This window comes from Plectropomus leopardus, chromosome 1 (genome assembly GCF_008729295.1).
Source record: "Plectropomus leopardus isolate mb chromosome 1, YSFRI_Pleo_2.0, whole genome shotgun sequence".
Classification (NCBI taxonomy): domain Eukaryota; kingdom Metazoa; phylum Chordata; class Actinopteri; order Perciformes; family Serranidae; genus Plectropomus; species Plectropomus leopardus.
The window spans coordinates 3,765,435-3,786,548 of record NC_056463.1 but is presented as its reverse complement, the minus strand read 5'-3'; the positions used below and the strand labels follow the sequence as shown (position 1 = coordinate 3,786,548).

Sequence of the window (21,114 nt, the reverse complement as noted above, 5' to 3'; positions counted from 1 at the left end):
CAATAACAGTTCAAAGACTGCAAAACAGAGCCAGGTGAAGACTGAAAGGCAAGTAATCAGAATCAGAATCACGTTTATTGGCCAAGTTCAACAAATAAGGAACAAGGAATTTTTTCCGGGTTGGCAATGCTCACAGTACAGGGGAGGGAAATAAGTTAGGGATAAGAAAAATAGAAAAAAAAGACAGACATAGACATGTAATTGTATTTACAAAAGGAAGAGATAGAGAATATATACAAAATGTACAGTATGTAATTCAAAAGTAAAGGGAAACTTCACCCTGAAATCAAAAACATGTTTTTCCTCTTACCTGTAGAGCTATTTATCAGTCTCGATTATTTTGGCGTGACTTGCAGTTTTAAAGATATTGGCCGTAGAGATGTCTGCCTTCACTCCAATATAATGAAACTAAATGGCATTTGGCTTGTGGTGCTCAAAGCACCAAAAAAAAATCAGAAAAACTCAACAGCTATATCGCTTTCCAGAAATCATGACACGGTTAATCAAGATGATCCACAGACCTTTTTTGTGAGCAATTTCAAATAGGAACTGTTTTCTTTTTACTGAACTACACCAGCCAACTGTTTCGCTGTGCAGAAAGAAACTCAAATCTTCTCACAGGCGAGAGGCTCAAGCTTGTGAAAGTGCGAGATGTAATTGTTAATGGCGTCCTTCTCAGCTCAGCGGTGCTAAGTGAGCCAGCAGTAGATGCACGCTTTCTTCTGCACGGTGATACGGTTGGATTATCTTGAGTAACTGGGTCATGATTTCTGGAGAGCAGGGATACTCAACTTGCTTTGTTTGGGGGCCACTGTTGTAAAATCACAGGAGGCCGGGGCCCAGTCGCAGCATCCCCAGTGGGACATATTAGGATTTTAGGACATTGGAAGCTTAGCTAGGATTCAACAAAAAAACAAGAAACTTGTGCTCCAGAAATGGATTAGCACTCGGGTCACTGATCAGCAATTATGACTTCAATATAAAGGCCAGAGAGCAGTAACAGAAAAGAAAGAAAGAGAAGGGAAAGTCAGGGTGGCAGGTCTGAACGGACTAAAAACCACCCCCGCCGGATCGGGCTGAAAGCTCTGCCACCTCCCCCTCCTCCCCGTCACACGGACGGGGATTTCAACTGAACACAAGAAACTTGTGCTCCAGAAAAAATATTATGGCCTAAATATAAAGGTCAGAGAGCAGTGAAGACTAACACATCTTTGGGGTCATCAGGTGGGAACCTCCTGTATGTATACTAAAAGTACAAAACATTTTGCAGTGTAAATCGATTATTTTTATTGTGAATTAGAGGATGGAAGTTCAGTATCACTGCTTGGAGGAGAAAATGCTGTTAAGTTTTCGACTGTATTTTTTAGGGCTGGGCGACAACGAATAATCGGAGCTTGGGGGGAAACCATGCGCTTCACTGATGAGGGAGGTGAGGGAGAGATGGGATCCCAGTGTGCCTTTGACTGCTTGTAAAGTTAAAAGAAATGATGGAAATGTTGAAATTCTCCTGCTCTATGCTGCAGGACAGAGCTTTTTGGCCATTTTGAGCACAAGTCGAGCAACATATAGTTTCAATATATTAGTGAGATGGCAGACATCTCGATGGCCGATATCTCCAACACTCACACCAAAACAATCTAGACTTATTAATAGCACTATGGGTAAGAGAAAAAAATGTGTTTATAATTTTGGGGTGAACTGCGCCTTTAATTAGTAGCCATATAATTTGGATGCTGAACCTCAAATAGGTCGTTCCTGGGCCTGTCTGTCGTCGTACAGCCTACAGCCCGGACGGCGTTTGATGCTAATCAGTTTGTTTGTTCGGCATCACAAAAAAGGTGAATCACATCCAGCTTTTTACCAAAGTTTTCATATAACATTCATTAAATTCTCTAATTGACAACACAGAAATACTGATAATACAAACCTGAGATCCAGACGTGACGCTGAGGCCACTGTCGGCACTCATCTGTGACTTCTTCTCCTCTGCATCCGTCACTTGGGGGCGCTGCTGCTTCGCTCCGTCAGACCCTGAGGGACAGACCGTGATTATCAGCAAGTTTTTATGAACAGGACCTCATTATTTTGAGAGTCGCCTCACTCAAAGCCACCACAGCACAGCAACACTGACGCTACGTCCATCTAAAGTGCCAAAGCCTCTGTTTAAACACGGCATTACACTCGTGACACAGCGAAGCAAAGAGTATATCACTATATCACTCATGTTTTCAGCACCGTCAGCTGCCTCTGGCTAAAAATGCAAACTATAATACATCTAATCTAAGAAGAGACAACTTGTTTTGTTACAATGTTTCACAACTGTCTGTGTACAATACTAACTGAGTAATAACAGATAGAGGTTTTAAAGACAAGACAGAGAAGTTACAAAGGGGCAAGCAGAGAGTGCCACAAAAAACTAAAAATAAAACGGGGAAAAAGTTACAAATAAGAACAAAACTGCAGGAGCGCGACATTACTTCTCAGTCAATGCTGCAAATGTGGCCCAGGTTACAACAAAAAACATCAAACAGTCACAGGCAGTTAGGCATGCAGACAAACTGATGGACGGTTAAGGAGACATTTTCTGTTTCAAGTGTGATTTTTGTTATTCATCACCTTCGTAGATGCAGACATGGTGACAAGTAGATCCTGACACTTCCTTGTTTTTAGGTTTTCTTGTCACTTTTCCAAACAATTTAATAAAGTTTAAATGTGCCAACAACTGTGAATTATTGGCTGTAAACAGATCTTAGTGACTTGAAACTGGAAAAAAACAGTTAAGAGTGCAGGATGCAGCGGTAAGTATTTCTGCTCATCTTGAAGCATGGTGTTACAGGAAAAGAAATTACCATTGACTATAATAAAATATCCATTTTTTTAAGTCAAAGACCCTGAGACAAAAAAATATTAACATCAGTAAATGTTTGTGATTATATTTCAAATACTGTCTAAAACTATTAAATGTACCTGTCCAAACGGCAGACATTAAGAAAAAAAATGTAAAAAAAAATAAATAAATAAACGTGCTGGCTTCTACAGTCATCCCACCTCAGCAGCTACATCTATTCAGTTAACAAACTGAGGCTGTTACATATTGTATTATAGTAAAGCTAGTACAGATTGTACTAATACTTGCTGGAAGAACTGTTAAGCGCAACCGGAAAAAAAAACACACCAAGACTTGTTTCCATCTCAAGCCTTGATTAAACACAACATGAAATCATGTTTGAAACTAAAACGCGGGTATAATTCCTCACACGCTATATTCCTGAGAAATTCTGCAACCCATTTAGAAAAATAAAGCAAACTTAATACCACAAGAGGATACTGACGCTACTGCAAATAAGAAATCCAGTGTCATGTGCAGCAGGTACGAATCTAGAAAATCACAGTAGGGCTGGACAATCAATCAAACGTCATTTTCAACTACAATTTTGTCTTTCAACACTTATGAAAACAAGATAATTGGCATAATTATCGCGCTGCATTTCATTTCGCAAAGATGCTCTTTGTTTTGTTTTGTGTTTGTATTGAGTTCACTCACAGCAGTCACTCAGTGTTCCCAACTTTATTTTCTACCGACATTTAGGGACTTTTCAGAACCTCTTAGTGACTTTATTTCTAAAAAGTGACCAGCAACAAATTTAGAGTCTTATTCAGACTGTCAGGGAAAAAGCACGAAATGTATAGAAATGTATTAAACTGTAATTTATTTCCCATATAATCTGCTAAAGGTAATCAAAGTCCACGGCTCTTCTGCCAACAGCCCCGAGTCTCTTCTCCTCCTCATGTGCTGTATTTATGTTTATTTATTTACCAGCCACCAGAACGTCGCAACGGCTTGTATTGTTTTCACCTCTGTGTGTGTGTGTGTGTGTGTGTGTGTGTGTGTGTGTGTGTGTGTGTTTGTGTGTGTCATCATGACAAACTGAGGTCCAGGTGACACCTATTGTAACGGGAACTACCACAGATGCCATTTAACACTTTGCCAGGTGTTTAAATGTAATTTGTCGACGTAACAGTGTCTTAACTGTGCAAGAAAGTGACAAAACTTTACAGATGTGTCGTTGAGATCAAAACGAGGGTCAAGTTATAAGATGTTGTGGTTCGAACAAAAGAGGCTGGAAGTAGGGGGGTAGGAAGTAGGGCTTTTGCCCCCCAAATTTACACCCATATTCCCTTTAGGTCGGGAGTCGTCTTAACAGCGGATCGCTGTATCGTAGCAGAAATTATTCCATTGCAAGATGGTCCCTAGTTTTTAATTTATTTATTTCTGTCATTTTTTAAAAATTTGTATTTTAATTGAATAATATTTAAAGTTTAAAGAAATCCACAATTACAAAGATGTTTCTTTTTTGGTTCAATAAATGCCTGATGTGTCTAAAGTCACCAGGAAATCAAAATATTCCTACAGCACTGACAGAAATAATGATGATTATGATGTTTTATAAATAATCGAGCAGCCCTACATCTCCACTTAGAAAAAGTATTTATCATCTGAAATTACCTTGATCCACATCTCATTTAAAGTACCTAAATAATCCAATCATGTTCTTATAATATCTCACTGAGACTCTTATGCCTGTGCTGTTTTGCTGCTTTTTCCGAGCGCTCCTTTTCCTGCGTTCATGTATAAAGACACTGGTGAGTCAGAAAAGGTGGAGAGAAGAGGGTGGGAAAAGGTCAACAGCTGAGCACCCCAATCTTTTTTCTTTTTTTTTTTGGTGTGTGAAAAGTCTCTTACTCTGTGGTTTTTCCATAGCTTTTTGCTTATCCTGGTGCTTGCTCCACAATTCTACCCAAGATGCATTGCAAGCAAGGAGAGAAAGACAGAGAGAGAGTCAGAGAGCTGGTTGAAAAGGCATGTATGGTGGATGAGCATTGAAATCAAAACAAAAACAAAATAAGCACTGAGAATCTGTCATTGTTGGATGAAGGTGTTTTGTAATGTTTGCATGTAGCTGCGCTTCAGTCCAGACAAAATGCAAAAACAAGTATTTCGTTGTCATGTTGGAGCCGCAGAGTGGCACAGCTGCTACGGTAACATTACAACACACCCAGAGCTCTCCGCCCAAAGTCCTGGAGAGCCACACAGTGACGTCGGAGTGAGCGCCGGCGCTGACCGCGGGCCGCACATTTCATCGACTGCATTTGTCTGGCTCTCCAGAGCGAAGGTGAGAGAGCGAGAGGGATGTGTGATTCGGAGAAGAGCGTGGGATGGGGTTGAGCGGCCGACTAGCCAGCAGGTGAAATGGAGCAGTTGCAGAAGCCGGGATGCAAGTCTCACAGCAAACTGTAGAATTGAAGGTGCAACTTCTAACAGGAAGAGAAGGGGTGCGGGCAGGAAGAGGTGTCAGGGTGGTCGACTGAAGGCGTCCCCCGTATACAGACCCAGAGTCATTCTCAGGAAAATTAAAGAGAATATTAAGAATTTTCAAAGTCAGTTGGTTCTTTAGCGACCAATAGAAAATTTGTCTCTTTACTGGGACTGTTTACTGGGGAGTGTTGCTTCCACCCTCCATGCTGAGAGCAAAGGGAGCTGCCATTTTCTACAGCACGCCTCGCGGAGAAACCTGCAGTAAAGGCACAGACGACGAGCACCGATTTTTGACTATCGATGCGCATACCTCTGGTTTCCCTCGTCCGCTACTGCAGATTTAGGTATCAGAAGACCAAAACAAAGACATGCATTCAAGGTGCTAAGAGGCTGACAAACAGGAGCCCAGAGGGGAGGCAAACAGGGGCACAGATATTACAGGGAGGGGACACAAACACACGCAGTCCAGGCTGGCACACAGGGAAATATTCCAGGCACTTTTGTTTCAACCGGGGACAAATTTTAAATTTAGTTTCATTTCAAATAAATTTGTATTTTTTAAATCATTGCCAGACACAAGGCAAAAGTGTGTGGAATATCAACACCTGTAAGAGTCTTTTAGGAATAAGTAGAGGGGACTTTTTTAATAGCTGACAAACAGGAGCCCAGAGGGGAGGCAAACAGGGGCACAGAGATTACAGGGAGGGGACACAAACACACGCAGTCCAGGCTGGCACACAGGGAAATATTCCAGGCACTTTTGTTTCAACCGGGGACAAATTTTAAATTTAGTTTCATTTCAAATAAATTTGTATTTTTTAAATCATTGCCAGACACAAGGCAAAAGTGTGTGGAATATCAACACCTGTAAGAGTCTTTTAGGAATAAGTAGAGGGGACTTTTTTAATAACGGTTGGAGGAAGGGGGGGGGGGCTGGTATTAGGGTTGATGAGCTTGTAGGGACCGGGGGGGGGGGGGGGGTCTCACAGTGCACATGCAACCGGGGCCAGAGTGGTGTACACACCAATCGAGGCAATAAAGTTCTCCTCGTTCAGACTCCGGGTGTCAAAATGGCGGGCTCCTTTGCCCGTTGTGTGGTGCGGCAGCTGCAGGTGGGGGACGTTCAGGAGGCCCTGAGGCCTGGTCGTCTCCATGCGACCAGAAGGACTCTCTTTACTCCCCGGGCTGCCGGCACTGTCTGTGGGGCTTCGCTTGCGTTTTTCTGGGTCTACCAAAGTTACCAAAATGAAGGGGCCAAAGACAGAGTTGAGACGACATCACAGTGCGAGAAAAAACGTGGAGGTTTAAAGTGGGAGAGGATTAACAGTATCAGATAAAGCAAGAAGATCAGTGATGATATTCAAACTTTACAATTACAGGTAATGTTTTAGTGAATCAACGTCCAGCATGCAGCTTTCTGTATTTTCAACCTGGATTCTATTTTCTCGTGTTTCTGTGTCTGAGTCACTAATGGGAACAACAATTTTAAAAACTAGTCCAGTATAAAGAGAGAGAGCGTCGCAGCCAGCAGCCGAGCAACAGGCTGCAATGTAACCACTTGGGGCTTTTGTGCACCGTACTGTCACTTTCTCCTTCCTATCTGTACTGCTTAAGCTGCTGTGACAAGTCAATTTCCCCGATGTGGGATCAATAAAGTTTTACCTTATCTTATCTTATCTCAAATGACGTCTCAAAGTGCTTGTTTTTGATTTTTGCAGTCTTATAAGTTTAGTGCAGCTTCACTCTGACACATGGATCTACTAAACTGAAGAACGACAAGTTTGATGTATGCAGACTGTGAGATGACATCACCTACTGAATCACAGGCTACGACGTATGTCCATAGACAATCAATACGCACAGACAAAATATCCTCAGCATCCCAAATTTTCTGACACTGTCAAGATTTTACCGCATGACCATGTCAGTGGCCATCCCTGACCCTCACTCAGCGCGCGACATAAGATAACTGATGATACTGTCACGCTTCTTTCACGATGATCATCTTTCATCTGCCCAAAATTGTACAGTGTAAACCGGGCTTTAGCAACTGACAGGCTCAGATTGTTATTATAAGTGTCTGACAAAACTGTGGAAAGGATCTTGGGCTGCATCTTGAGAAGATTTTGTTAAACAAAAAAAGAGCTTACTTATTAATACAAAGGTCTATCCTTTCCATAAAAATGTCAGACACCAAAATAAACAAACACCTGAGCCTGTCAGTGACAACACTTTCAGTGGAGCATTAATACTGCAGCCTGTTTCTCTGCTGACAGCTGCACAACTCTGTCTCAAAACTGGACTAATATCAAAAAATATTGTCCCCATTAGTAAGTTGGATGCAAAAACATGAGAAAAAAGAATTCAGGTTGAAAAGTACCAAATCACTTTTTATTATAAACACAATGCAAAGACACAGACAAGTGTTAGTAGCAAAGGCCTGCTGCTGTTATGTTTCTCAGCACAAAAAAAGCGCTGACGAATTTGCAATACTTTCTAGCAACCTGTGCATGGCACGTACCTTTGATTTGATAATGTGTGCGCGCTATTTCCAGCAAGCTGAAGACGCTGGCCATTCCTCCGAGGCCTGCGTTAGTGTACGAGTGCTCCAGACTGGAGACCGTGCACTTCAAGATGTCCAGCATGCCTTTATACACCTTCCTGCTCACCTCCTGGAAGCAAAACACAGTAACAAGGTTTGCAATGATTCAACAGGACAATAACAAAGTTATTGATGTTGGGCTGTATAGCAGAAAGGTGACTTGACATTTTATTGAATAAGTTTAAAGGAGCAGTGAGGCATCTAGCAGTGATGACTACAGACTGACACCAGCTGAAACTTCTCCCTGTTGTATTCCTTCAGTGTTCATTGTTCAGGAAGTTTTTACTGGGACCCGAATTATCTGCAGAGGTATCTTCCTCTCCAAAACAAACAGTGATTAAAACTAGTAAAAATGTTGAATAAAGCAGTGTCAATTACAAATCCATGTTTCTCCAATGCTGTTTGGCTCTTCGCAGATGAACAGCTAGCCTTGCATCTACTAAAGCGTGCTCACCTTTTTTATAAGATTTTTGCAATCTTGTAAGTTTAATGCAAGCTACACTCTGCAACATGAATCGTAAACTTGGGTAAGACATCAGTTTTGATGTATGCAGACTGTGAATGACATCACCTACTCAATTACAGGCTGCGACCTGCGTCCATCGACTTCAATACACAAGAACAAAACGTGGTCAGTGTGCATCATCAATCTAAGCTGCTGCAGTGGTAACAGCAGAACGTAAATGTGTTCTATCTAATTCTGACATTTCAGATACAAATTATTAATCGGCAGAATAATCATTAATGGAAAAAATAGTTTAGCTGAAGCTCTGATGTAATTAAAACAAATTTTCTTTACAAAAAATAAAAAATGTTGAGTAGGAAAAAAAATACAATAAATACACATGAGAATGTTACTTCTAATAAACAAAATGCAGAAAATCATTTTGGTTAAATATAGTCCTCCAAATGTTTATCTGTGCTTGCTTGAGCTTCACTGTAAATATCTTGTATTTCATGGCACCCAAGTTTAAAACAGAAAGAGCAGAAAAAGTATCTCACCACATCACGTATGATCTCCTGTCTAGCGTCTTCCTCCGACTGGACGGCTCTGTTCAGCTTACTCAGCACAAACACACGAAGCTGCTCGTTCTCCAACAGGCGGCGCACTTTTTTCATGTTGAGCCAGCCGACTCCCTGACCATCGAGAACGCTCTGCACCACCTCCTTCAAGAACTGCTGGTTCTCACTGAAGCCAAAAAAATGCAGCATTAGTCACATTCAACAGATGAAGCATAATCATTCAGCGCATTAAGATGCAGCAGCCCGTAGCTCTTTTTTTGCTTTATTTTACTAATTTTTTTGACTCCATGGCCCCTTCTGCTGAAGCATGCCTTTTCTATGACAGAGAAGCACCTATCAACATCGAGAAAAGTTGTGTGGAGTTTGGATTGAATGCAGCAGACCACAAAAGGATCCCCACCAATGGCATATGTGGAGCGGCCAGTCAGACCAGAGGGGAGAAACTAAACCGAAAGCGCCTGATGAAGAGAGGGAGGAGAGCTGGCATCAGGGCGAGGCTGTTCCTCTACCAAGCCTTCTTCTGGCTAATGTCAGCTCGCAGGAGAATAAAGTGGATGAGATGCGATTTAAGCTCACTCAGCAACAGGGAATCAGAGACATGATGAAACAGGGTTAACCCCTAACATCGGGGATCAAGCTGTTGCATTGAGCAGGCGGACCTTGTTGGGAGCCATAAGGACACAAGACTGTGATGCAAATTCAAAAAATGCACCGCAGGAATTGAAAAATGCCTCCAGCAGCAACATGCCTGAGCAACCAGATGGAATCTTCATAGTAGCTGCTGATTTTAATCAACTCTGTAATGTAGCAGGAATTAATGTAATTTCATTTTTATAAACTTAGTTTAGAAAATTACTAATAAATCTGCCTTCTACCTTCTTCTATAAACAAAATAAAACAAGTGAAACTATTAATAACCTTGTGTTGTTGACTCGGCCCTGAGGAGAGGGCGACTCTCTCTTCACTGTTGGACTGTGCTTGATTACGGAAGACTTCTGGTCGACGAGTGCTCGGGGTGCACGTGCGCCTGGAACAAGAGCCAAAACAATGAACAAAGAACAGAGTAAAAGAACCAAAAATACACAAACAAACACTGCAAACTACAAGGTCACTAGACAGAGGAGCACAAAGTAGAAGTGGACTAGACAAACACAAACGCACCAGGAACTCTAAACCAGGACAGGAAACAACTTTTAAACTAGTCTCTTTATTTTTTTTATAAATAGAAAAGAGAGCCTTTTACATCACTCTGTGGCACCGGGAGTCTACTGAAGGTTATCTACTGCTGAACAGACACATTACTGGAGCTGCTAGAGTCTATTATCACAGCAAGAGAGGTGAAGGACAAATTAAACAGGGCCATGGCGCACACACACACACACACACACACACACACACACACACAGGAGTCCAAATGGTGCTCTTGGTGGTGGCATCACACATTAGCAGCATATTGATGTGAGGTCAGACGGAGGATAGCGTGTACAGAAACTACATCAGTGATGTCATGCATGAAAGAAAATAAGGAGATGAGTGGATGGAAATGACTCTGAGCTACTCTACGCTGCAGGGTGAGTCATTTTAATAATGCTGAATGCTCCGGGACGCTCGGCACCTGTGAGTGACTCACTTATCGGGGTTGGGTCAATCATTTTAGTATTATTTTTTAGTGTAATCATTAAGAGAGGCTCAAAACATTTTTGCAAGGCTCTTTATTTTTTTACTCAATTGACTCAAAAGAATATATTTGAGACTTGAGTCCAAACCGCTGCTGCATTTAATGAAGCTGCTCATTAATAAGTGTCATATCTTGTTGCAGAAGTATGTGTTTTTATACCTTAGAGGCACCGTAGATTTTTCACATGACTATTAATAATTTCAAAGATGCTCCGGCAGCTCAGGACAACTTGAACTCCCCTCATGTATTGTTTTTCTTTCTATTCAAAGCTGCTGTTTTTATTAATCGTGTACATCTGTGCCAACACTTTGAAACCCAGAGTGACATCACTTCTGTTAGACTGCTTTCAGATGCTTTTCACAAGTGTTAAAACATTTAAACCTTCAGCAATTTAGTTGGATTTCCTTTAAAAACATAGGGAGGAGACGAGCAACTTGGTAAGAAATGTTACATGATTTTTTGTTTTTAGAAAATTTGTAGGTTTAGTCTGGTGAAAAAAAGTGACAAAAAGCTAGGGGAAAACCAAGATCATGACACAGAATTATTAGACATTTTTCAAGCAGCTTTTCCAGGTATTTCCTTGTTTTTTATCTTTCTTTTTTTCAGGTAATTTTTTTGTACATTTCATTAATTTCTAAATAATTTTTGGGTCATTTTTCCTTTCATTACTCATTGCCTTCTTCCCATGTTTTTGAAAGAAATCTAGCCATTTACCTGGGGTTTCAAAGGGTTAACTCACACCACGTGCTTTAATCAGCGTTTCCGCAGGGCCAGATCCTGCAACCTCTTTGACTCACATTGCATGAATCAACTGACCGGTGCTCACATGGACCAAACAAAGAGCCCGTGGTAATATTGGTCCATTGACAGTTTCAGTAGGACGGCCACACGCTCAACGAGGTTGACAAAAAGCGACAAAAGCAGCGTTACATTGTGTGAGTCTACTAGGAGCAGACAGTAAGGTGAAAAAAGCATGAATTTGCGATTTCCTCAACCAAATATATGCATGCAACCAAACGCCCAACCTAAGACACTCATTCACTCGCACAATAATGCCTACCTACAACCACCGGTTCATGACTTTTGACATATGTCCATCCCTTTAAGTCAATTAGCAACAAAAAATAAACAAATTTCCACATTCTCACACAAACACACACACACACACATACGGTTGACCTCAATGCCACATTTCAGGCTTCAAGGGCAAAATCTGTGGCTGCCAAATGGTTACATTTTTTTGGTCGCACCGACCGACCAGAAGAACCCCTGGACCGTATCAAACTTGGGACACTTTGTATTCATTTAATGAAATTTAATGAAATAAATCCTCCACACCGGCCTCACAAACAAAACAATATCTATTTTTAAAGGAGTTAACTGAAGGAGCCCACACTGAGTCTTCTGGAGGCTCATTTCATGCTTTTACTACACGAAATGTAAAATAGTTATTTCTATTTGCTAGTTTCCAACTCCTGTCCTTAGTTAAGCTTTTAGTAAAGAAAAGAAAAAAAGGAGACAATATCAAGGTTACATACAACAGAGTGCATTCAGTAACATCTATGGTAAAAATAAGACAAAATTTTAGATACAGTTACAACACTCAGCGATAAGACATTATAAAAGAGTTAAAAATGCTCACATCTCTGATTTTGCTTTAACCCAGCTTTTGTTAAAGGTTTGTTGATCTTGTAACATGAACATCACTTTTAGAAATTCTGAAGACTAAATGTGATCAGCAGAGGTAAAATGCTACTGCTAGGCTAAAATAAACGACACTATGGTCGCGCGCGGGCGCTACAAAGCTGTAAAGTGGTGTTCAGCGCAGCTCAATGTGATGACGTTTGTAGTTTCTTTTTTGTTCGGTGGGGTATTTACTGACCTATTTTATGTCGTAGAACAAAAAGTGAAAGTCTCTTCAGCTTGTGTTAAACACAAACCTTATTTAAGGCATCTAACCACAAACCCATTCGAAAAAAACACACTGACTTTAAGACAAAGGAACCAGGAGGTGCTGAACTTCATTTCCTGGTTTTAGGGCTCATTATTGGGGTACTTTACTGCATTTCAGCCAACGCGTTCAGCCTTTCCACATGGACTATTTACCTGCCGTTGAAATGTGATCGGTCAATACTACTTGAACTACAAAACCAGAATGTTTCTGATACTCAAATGTTGTCCAATTGCCGACATATTCTTTGTACATATTATCTTACAGAGATTAGATCATTAACGTCTGATGAGGCTGGATCTCATATGGTCAGGCCTATTCAGGTTTACGTCGAGTCAAAGTTTTAGCAAACATGTAATTCGATAAATTAAGGATGTTGTCATCAACACAATATTGTTTTTGCAACCAAAGATTTGTATGTGAATGTAACACGTTAAGAGCATCAAGCTTCAGTAATTCTCTCTTTCACTTTCATTAAAATAAAATAAATCCAACCAAACTTCGTCATAAAGTGTCTGAAAAATCCATGTTACTTAGTACAGCAATCCACAGCTCTACTACCCTACACTATTATGAGTGCATTCAGAGTGTACGTCCTGACCGGCACAAAAAACACAAATATAAAGACAAATCGAATTTAAGATGAGCTCACAATTGCTTCATTTTGTGTCTTTCTGATTCTGTTTCTAGGACATGAAAGGAAGAGGGAGGAGCAGCCTCCTACAAGCCGGGGACAGAAAGCTTTTCTGATCCGACACCTGTCACTGCAGGCTGTTGTATTGTAAGTTTTATGTGACAGCAGGGATCTATTGTTTATTATTGCTGCTGGAGAGTCATGGGGACAAGAAAAGAGATTTTACTCACTATACCCAAACACTGTGATTGCACAAGCAGAATTTTTGCAGCGTTTCATTGTTTGAAAACCAATAAAGCAAAACTGTTTGAGGATAAGTCATAAAGATATTGCAACAGGGGCAGCGCTTGAAACCCAGAGGCTCTTTATGAGAATGATAAACATTACAGCAGGAAGGAGGTTATGGGTTTTGTCCACCGTGATTGTGGCCAGATATGTCTCAGACTAAATGAAAAAGTTTGCTGATAACAAACAGAAGAAGCACAGGAGTCTCTGCCTGAAAACTTTCATCAATATTCTTTGCGGGAGCGGCTTGCAGCTTTTAACTGGTTCTCTACAGAGGCTGGAAGAGCCCAGAGATTTATTAATGGATCAGACTTTGAGGCTGCAGCTTTCTTAAATGGTCCTTGACCTTAAGGCTCAAAAGATTTGTCCACCCGAGCAACAAGGGGAAGACTGTAGTGAAGCCGATCTGAATCCCACTTCTGAGCCACTTAAAAGCAACCGCACAATTATTACATGTTGTTATATGTATATGTATATGTTATATTATATGTTGTTTGTTTTTTTTAACTGATGTTTTTACTATTAGTGCTTTTACACACAGAATGAGATTAGGCATCAAAAAAAGCAAGGCAAATTTTAGTTTTCTCAGAGCGAGGTAGATTTTTCTGAGCTTCAGCACCACAAAAAAAAAATGCATCAAGCTGTGCACAATGAACGTCACATCACAATGTGACGACAGAGGCAGAAACAGATATCGTTCGTGTTTCTTAGCATCCTGTATTACATCACAAAGTACACAAAAATTACAAAAACAAAGAACCAAAGGACAACGAGTGGATTAGCATCACTGAACTACCAGGAGGCTCTACAGTCCAAACCAAGATGACAAACTCTTTTACTCCTTTCAATCTTAACAAAGTCAACACAGATCCACTCCTTCAGCCCTAAGTGTATACACTGCATATCTATTCATCAGAGGGAACTAGGGATGGGATTTGAGAACCGGATCCAGTTAGGAAGCGGCTCCAAATTGCACAATCCATCAGAATCATATTACTTAGAGTTTATCAATTCCTGTTATCGATGCCAGCATGTGTTTCTGCTGGGAACTTACAACCAGAAGGGGTCATGGTGGGCAGAAAGTAAAAGTCCAACACAGACTTTTTCAGAAAGATGACAACAGTGCTGTTTATAATGTCAATAAAACGATCATTTCAAGAAAGAGTGTAAACAGAAGAAATATGTTCAAACATCTTTCTACACAATATGGCCAGAAACGCCATTTAACAGTCACGCTATGAATGCGGACTTCCCAACCAAGCATTACAATATTAAGAAAACCGAGATGAAAATGAACGCTGTACAAATATTCTCTCATTGATCTATTTTAGATGTTGACGGACTATTACTACAACTAGCTGTCAGGCTACAGCGAGCTCAAATCACCCATTAGCTCCGTCTCTCATGTCCGGTGCACAGGGAGGGAAAATGAGGAAAGAGAAGGTGCATGCCTTCTTTTACCAGCGGAAAACTGATCAGAAAACAATAAGTGAATCAATAAAGAATCAGACCTATGAGCAGAAACATTAATGGCATTGGTACCAATAAAATATCAATTACTGTCCCAAGAGGGAACTCAAGTTCATTAACAGAGATGCAAAATATTTGCAGGAGAGTATTTTGTATTTCTGTGTTTTTTGTGTGTTGCAGCTCTGTTGTAAAGGCGATTAGATCGCAAGCAAACAAAGCGTCTCTCTATTATCTAAAGCAGCTGATGTGAGGCCTAAATTGACCTGGTGAGGTTGACAACTAAAATAAAAAAATCCATCTGACTGCAATTCAGAGTCATAAAGATGACTGATAATAAAACATGTCAAAAATACTAATACATGTAAAAAATACTAAAATACTGGATACATCAGTTATCCAGGGGGGATTCGAACATTACTGTACATGTGCCATTCAGAATTTTTTAACCCAATCCGAATGCACGTCTTCTAGTATTACATGTAACATCAAATGCATGTTTGAATGTTCCACCCATGAAAAAGGCCTCTTCTGGACTAAAACTTAAAACATTTTGGTTAATGACTGTCATCAGCTCTGCACACAGTCGGGGAAACAAACCCAAGAGAACATTACTTGGTCGACTTGATAGATCGGAAACCAATTACACTAAAACACAAACCTAATTGGAAACCTGCAAAACAAAGAAAAAAACAGGGAAACCTGAAAAGCCTTAAGGGAAAAACAAACCCTGCAGACGCAGTCAATTAATTGTTATAATGTGCGATACAAGTAAGTTTTCTTTCTAGACTGGCCTACTTTATAAATCGATTTCAGATTTTATGATGGGCTTGTCATCGTTCATTATATGACAAAGGCAGGGCTGCAGATGTGTGAGCTGCCATCACAGACGAGGACTGGATGACTAGTTTGTTGACGTTTGCATGTTTGTTTGGTCAGATGGGTTTCTGATGTGCACAACAACACCGTGACTGGTTTAGGACGCCAAGATACTCCATTAAATGATTTAGTTCACTGCTATGAAACTTTTGAAAGGTTTTATTGTGTTTGTACTGCTTGTGTTACTGGTCCTGTGTTTAAGTGCATCACTAATGGTCTGCCTTCTTTTGATTGATTGTACAAATATCCCATTTTGAAGTTTAGAGACCAGAAGAGCTCCTGAGCTCCTTTATTTTCCTCTTGGACTATGTGTCTGTGTGCTGATGTTACTGTATTTGATGCATTTTTTGTTTCATTGTTGTCTGCTGCAAGCCTTTTGGTTAGTTTCCCTGCTGTGGATTGAAGAAGTTATCCGCAGATCTAACAAAAAGATGTTAAAAATGTAGACAAAATTCCAGAGAAAACCAGAGACAAAATTCACTTACGGGGTAAAACCTCACCTTCAGCCTAGCTGCCAGAGGAAATTTCTACAAACCACAAATAAGTTACACTTCATACTGATCATATAAACGTTTCCGGAGCGACATAAAGGGTGGAACAGATGGTGGATGGCATAAAACATAGGGAAGATACCTGCCAAGCTGCAGTCTGCTGTTTGAGACCCACAAACAACAAAACTGGTTGTGATGTAGCCGGTCATTGCTGTGTTTTCAGCGTTTGTTTCAGCACCAGATGTGGGTAGTTTGCATCAACCTGTCACTAGCATATTTTAGGGATAAGATGTGGTTGTTTTAGTGAGAAATAGCTCATTTTCTTGCTGAAAGAGCGGCACAAAAAGCAGTTGATTTTTACTGACACTGTACTGTCTTTCTTGCTGGAATAGCAGCATGAACAACAGTTGGTTTTTACTGAGAAATCACTGCTTTTTTTGGATTTTGCCTGTATTCAGATAGTTTAAGACAGTTTAAGTGTTAAAGTGGAAGAGAAAGGGGTTGATAAGCAGCAAAGGGCCGCAGGTCCCTGCGGTGAGGACACAGCCTCTGTAAATGGGGCGTCCACCTTACTATTTACGCGACTGAGTGCCCCCAAAACAGGCACTGAACGCCAAAACCTTTTCTAACCATAAACAAGTGGTTTATGCGCCTAAACATAACCAGACGTTAATCACAGCATTAATGAAACATAAAGTTTCAACAGATTCTCGACATAATAACACGCAAATCTAAAAATATCTGTGGTTTTCAGAACATTTTTTCTAGCGATTTGGGAGAGGAAATTTCTTGCAGTGTTTTACAAAAGACAAAATAATACAAATAAAAAAAAACAGAATTTGATTCAAGAACACTGTTCGACCTATTTTGTAAACTGTGATTAAATTTGCTTCTGATAAACTTTTATGTTTCGGTAATGTAGCAAGTATTCCAAAAACAACCCAAATCCTCCTGAGAAAGCTCTGACAAACCCCCCAAATCTGAACTGTAAAATCCTCAGAAACACACAAAATGCTTTGCAACATCGTGCTTTATCTACGAAGTCTGGAGACTTTAATCTGCCGTATTTTACAAATGTAATATTGACACTGCAGAATCTTAACGCATCTACTAGACTGGTGTTTTCACTTTTCGTGGCTTGAGACAAACATCTAGACAACCTGAATTTAGTTCACAGATAATCAAAAAAGAGGCTTTTACTATTATTGCTATAATCACTGCTTATTGTGTACAGCAAAATTGCAGCATGATTGGGCCCAACCCCATTTGTACTCTGTGGGAGGATAAAGGACAGGAAAACAGCAAGAAACAATAGATGCTGGTAGATTAGACGAGCCTATTCTATTCTCCAGCATCCTTCATTTGCCTCCCTGTGGTTTTCTGCTGCACGAGGTATTGTTTCACTTCTTCCTGTGATTACTGATAGATCTACGTTTATTTTTTCTCATAGGTCCTTTAAAAGTTTCTTGTGAAAAGTCTAGTTCAATAAATACGTGAAACAAACTGTGAAGTGAAATAACAGTTAGTCTGAGGAAGGGAGGCAGTCACTATGAATGGAGGCGTGGTAAGACAACAGACTCAATGCTCCACTGGAGCACACACACGGTGACTGAAATGAGGATAGACAGAGGGGGATGCTGGGAGATGTAGTTGACTGGCTTGGAGAAGCATGCAGCTCACTCGATTTTTAAAAAGGGCAGAACCCACCTTCTCCGCTCCCCGGGCCGGCCTCTGTTATTATCTCCATTAGAGAATTTAGCCCAAATACTGCACACAAAACCCAGAATTAGTGCCGCGAAAAAGGTGGACAGAGAGAGGGACACCGGCCCAGACACAACCAGTCTGAACATCAACCCGTAACACAACAGACATGCACACTCAACATGGCGCCAAAACAAAGAAAATAAAGAAGTAAAAAAAGGGCGGACAGAAAAGAGAAAAAACACAATATGTACTGATGATGGTATTAACCCTTAAAGTGTGTTTGGCAACACATTTAACATTTACAGCACCAAGTAGGAGCTTTATGGAGCTCCTACTCTAAACATCAGTGGCCTGAACCAGGTGAATAATGAACAGTGCAGTTCAACAATGAAAATGTAAATCTTGAGCAGTGGATGGAGTCGTTTCTTTAGAGTTTGTGCTCAATTTAAAGGGATCGGTCGGATTTTTTTGAAGTGGGGTTGTATCAGGTATTTATCTAAAGTCAGTTTATTACCCACAGTGATTGGCGTTCGGCATGCCCCCAGTTTGTAAAACAGGGAGGAGTACCACCACGAAAGCTGAGCAATGTACTGCTGTGGAGGGTCAACAACAAAACAGATTTTAGCTACCTAAAAAACAATCAATAACAGTTTAAGTGGACGCTATGTTGCGGATATTTTAATCACTTTACCTTTCTGTCAGACAGCCACTTTCTTTCATCTTTCATCTTTCCTACGAATTAGTGCAACTGTGCCGTGCGCTGTATTACGCAACTGTTCAGGTCAGAAAGTCAAACTTTCAGTGACTTTTTGAAAATTGTGAATACGACAGCTACGACAAAATGCTGTTCATAGTTGAGTTAAGAGGACGCCTTTATGTGCCAAAGTGAACAAAAGCACTTGAGAGATGTCGGGTTTCTATTAACCCTCAAATTGCACAAACTGAACTTAGAATATAAAATACACCTAATGGAAACACATCAATTAAAATAAAAACAAGCATCCCATTTACTGCAAAAAAAGTTATAACACTCACATGAGGCGGTATTCCAGGCGAATCAAAAAAGCCATATTTCGCATCACTGCGGTGGAAACACTTCTTTCACTTCTATAGGTCACATGATGCTATGGCTATGTTTGTCAGCAGGAACCGGCTCTCTCAGGCATGATGCAGCGGGCGCTACAGGAGGTGTTACTGCATCACATAACTCTTCAAAGGTTGAGCGAAACATCTGGAAATTTTGAATCCACAATTCCTCTGTGAAATCGTGGACTATCGATGCCCAAAAGTCCCTCATATGTGGCCACTCCCACATAAAAGGGGCTCGCCTTTCCATTATTGCTCCCATAACACGCCTATGATGCCTTTTGTTTCAGTCTGATCGCATAACAACACTTTCTGACCAAAACAGCTGACGTTTTTGAAGTGGCTTAAATAAATGTTGCTGCTGCCCCAGTCCACAGCAGTACATTTCCTGGTGGTACCTTTGCGACAGTCTGCTTCTCCAAACAGGGAGCGTACAGACCGCCATCTACTGTACGTAACACGCTGACTATAGAAAAGTTCCTCACTCCAAAATATCCAAACTGTCTCTTTAAAGCATGAATCTTGTTTTGGGCAAAAAAACACATTAAAATAATCATGATACACAGTAGAACACTTCATTAAAAAAACTGAGATTATCATATTTTTCGTATTTCTTTTTGTTAAAATAGTAAATGACCTTCAAAAAGGGAGGGAACACTCAACAATAGGAGCCACCACACAAGCAAGCAAGGACAAAACACATGAAAGGACATAACTCCATTCACTGAGGACGGATCTTTCTGTGAACGTCTTTCATAGGACATAAATGGAACGACACTGACACATTTATCTGGTAAATGCATTTTAAGAGGACAGAGCATCCTTCTTGTGGTAAGGATGTGCAGATGCCACACCACTAACAGTCACAGAAGAATTATTTAAATGTGTGCGTCACAGCGCATCAAAAAGACTCCCACCAGTCACACAGAGCGGGATGGTGAAGGAACGGAGGGGAAGACGTGGATAAACACGAACCACACTACAGGTGTGTCTTCTATCTTAGTCCTATGCTCAGAAACAGGGTGTAAGATAGGTACAGGTCACTTCAAGGATAAAGAAATGCCTAGTCAGGGGGCTAAAGCAAGCTGTCACAGCAGACATAACATACCCGGGCTGTCAGGGTCATCTGAACGACAAAGACAAAACACATCAGAATCAAAGGAACAGAACAGTTTCTATGGCAGCTATTCCACGTGGAGTGGAGCTATTGAGTTAGATTACCATGCTTCACCTGGTTTTTCTCTCGGTGAAAATCCAGCACAAACAGAACTCATATAAGCCTCTTAAACTTCAATCAATAAATATTAGATAGTTTAATAACTCTGGTCCCAAGTGCAGTTTCAGTCCCTGTTAGAGTAAAGACTTAATAAATAGTAGAATGTAAACATTAGCTGAATTTGGGGGGGGATCACAGGGTACCTCATGATACGATACACGATCCACAATACCGATATTATCATGATATATATGATCTTGATATACTGCAAGAAAATCTTATAATGATACATCACAAAATATGTCTAACTAGAGAATATAAAATAGTCGTAAAACGGTCAAGTGCAGGATTTCTAAATTTATTCACTGCAATTTAGTGTCAGTTTCACAGAATTTGACATAGACTGAGATAAAACACTGAACATAAAGTGCATAAAGTCTTAGCATAGTGTCTTTTGACTTTAACTGGTCAATGTCCAAGTTTTGTCAGACAGTTCTTACATACTGCAAAGTCTTTGTCGAGTTTGTTTGTCCCTTCAGTGTTGTGGAAGCCAAAATGTATCCATACCTTGGATTTGAATGAGGCTGGGGGATCTCCTAGTAAACTTTTCGCTGCGCTGCTGTCCGCCATTGGCGCTCTGTAAACTTCCTCTTCTTCGGGCCAGTCAACTTCTGTCCAAATTTCACTCATTAAAGTGTGAAGCGCCCCTGGGAGGAGTCATAAAGTGGCGACGCCGGCTGACAAACCAGCATGGACATCTGTTTAAAGTGCTGTATTTTAT

At 40.6% G+C, this 21,114-nt stretch overlaps 1 protein-coding gene across 8 annotated transcripts in view; it reads right to left on the bottom strand.

Moving 5' to 3' along the window:
• The window catches only part of madd (MAP-kinase activating death domain), an 83,282-nt gene that overhangs the window by 22,284 nt on the left and 39,884 nt on the right, over nucleotides 1–21,114 (bottom strand). For all 8 annotated transcript variants that reach the window (XM_042490588.1, XM_042490595.1, XM_042490630.1 and 5 more), the window contains 6 exons: nucleotides 9,861–9,969; nucleotides 8,922–9,108; nucleotides 7,839–7,989; nucleotides 6,342–6,545; nucleotides 4,745–4,795; nucleotides 1,928–2,031 (listed from right to left, as the gene is read on the bottom strand). In XM_042490588.1, the coding sequence (XP_042346522.1) occupies nucleotides 1,928–2,031; nucleotides 4,745–4,795; nucleotides 6,342–6,545; nucleotides 7,839–7,989; nucleotides 8,922–9,108; nucleotides 9,861–9,969 (806 nt within the window). The remainder of the gene's footprint in view (nucleotides 1–1,927; nucleotides 2,032–4,744; nucleotides 4,796–6,341; nucleotides 6,546–7,838; nucleotides 7,990–8,921; nucleotides 9,109–9,860; nucleotides 9,970–21,114) is intronic.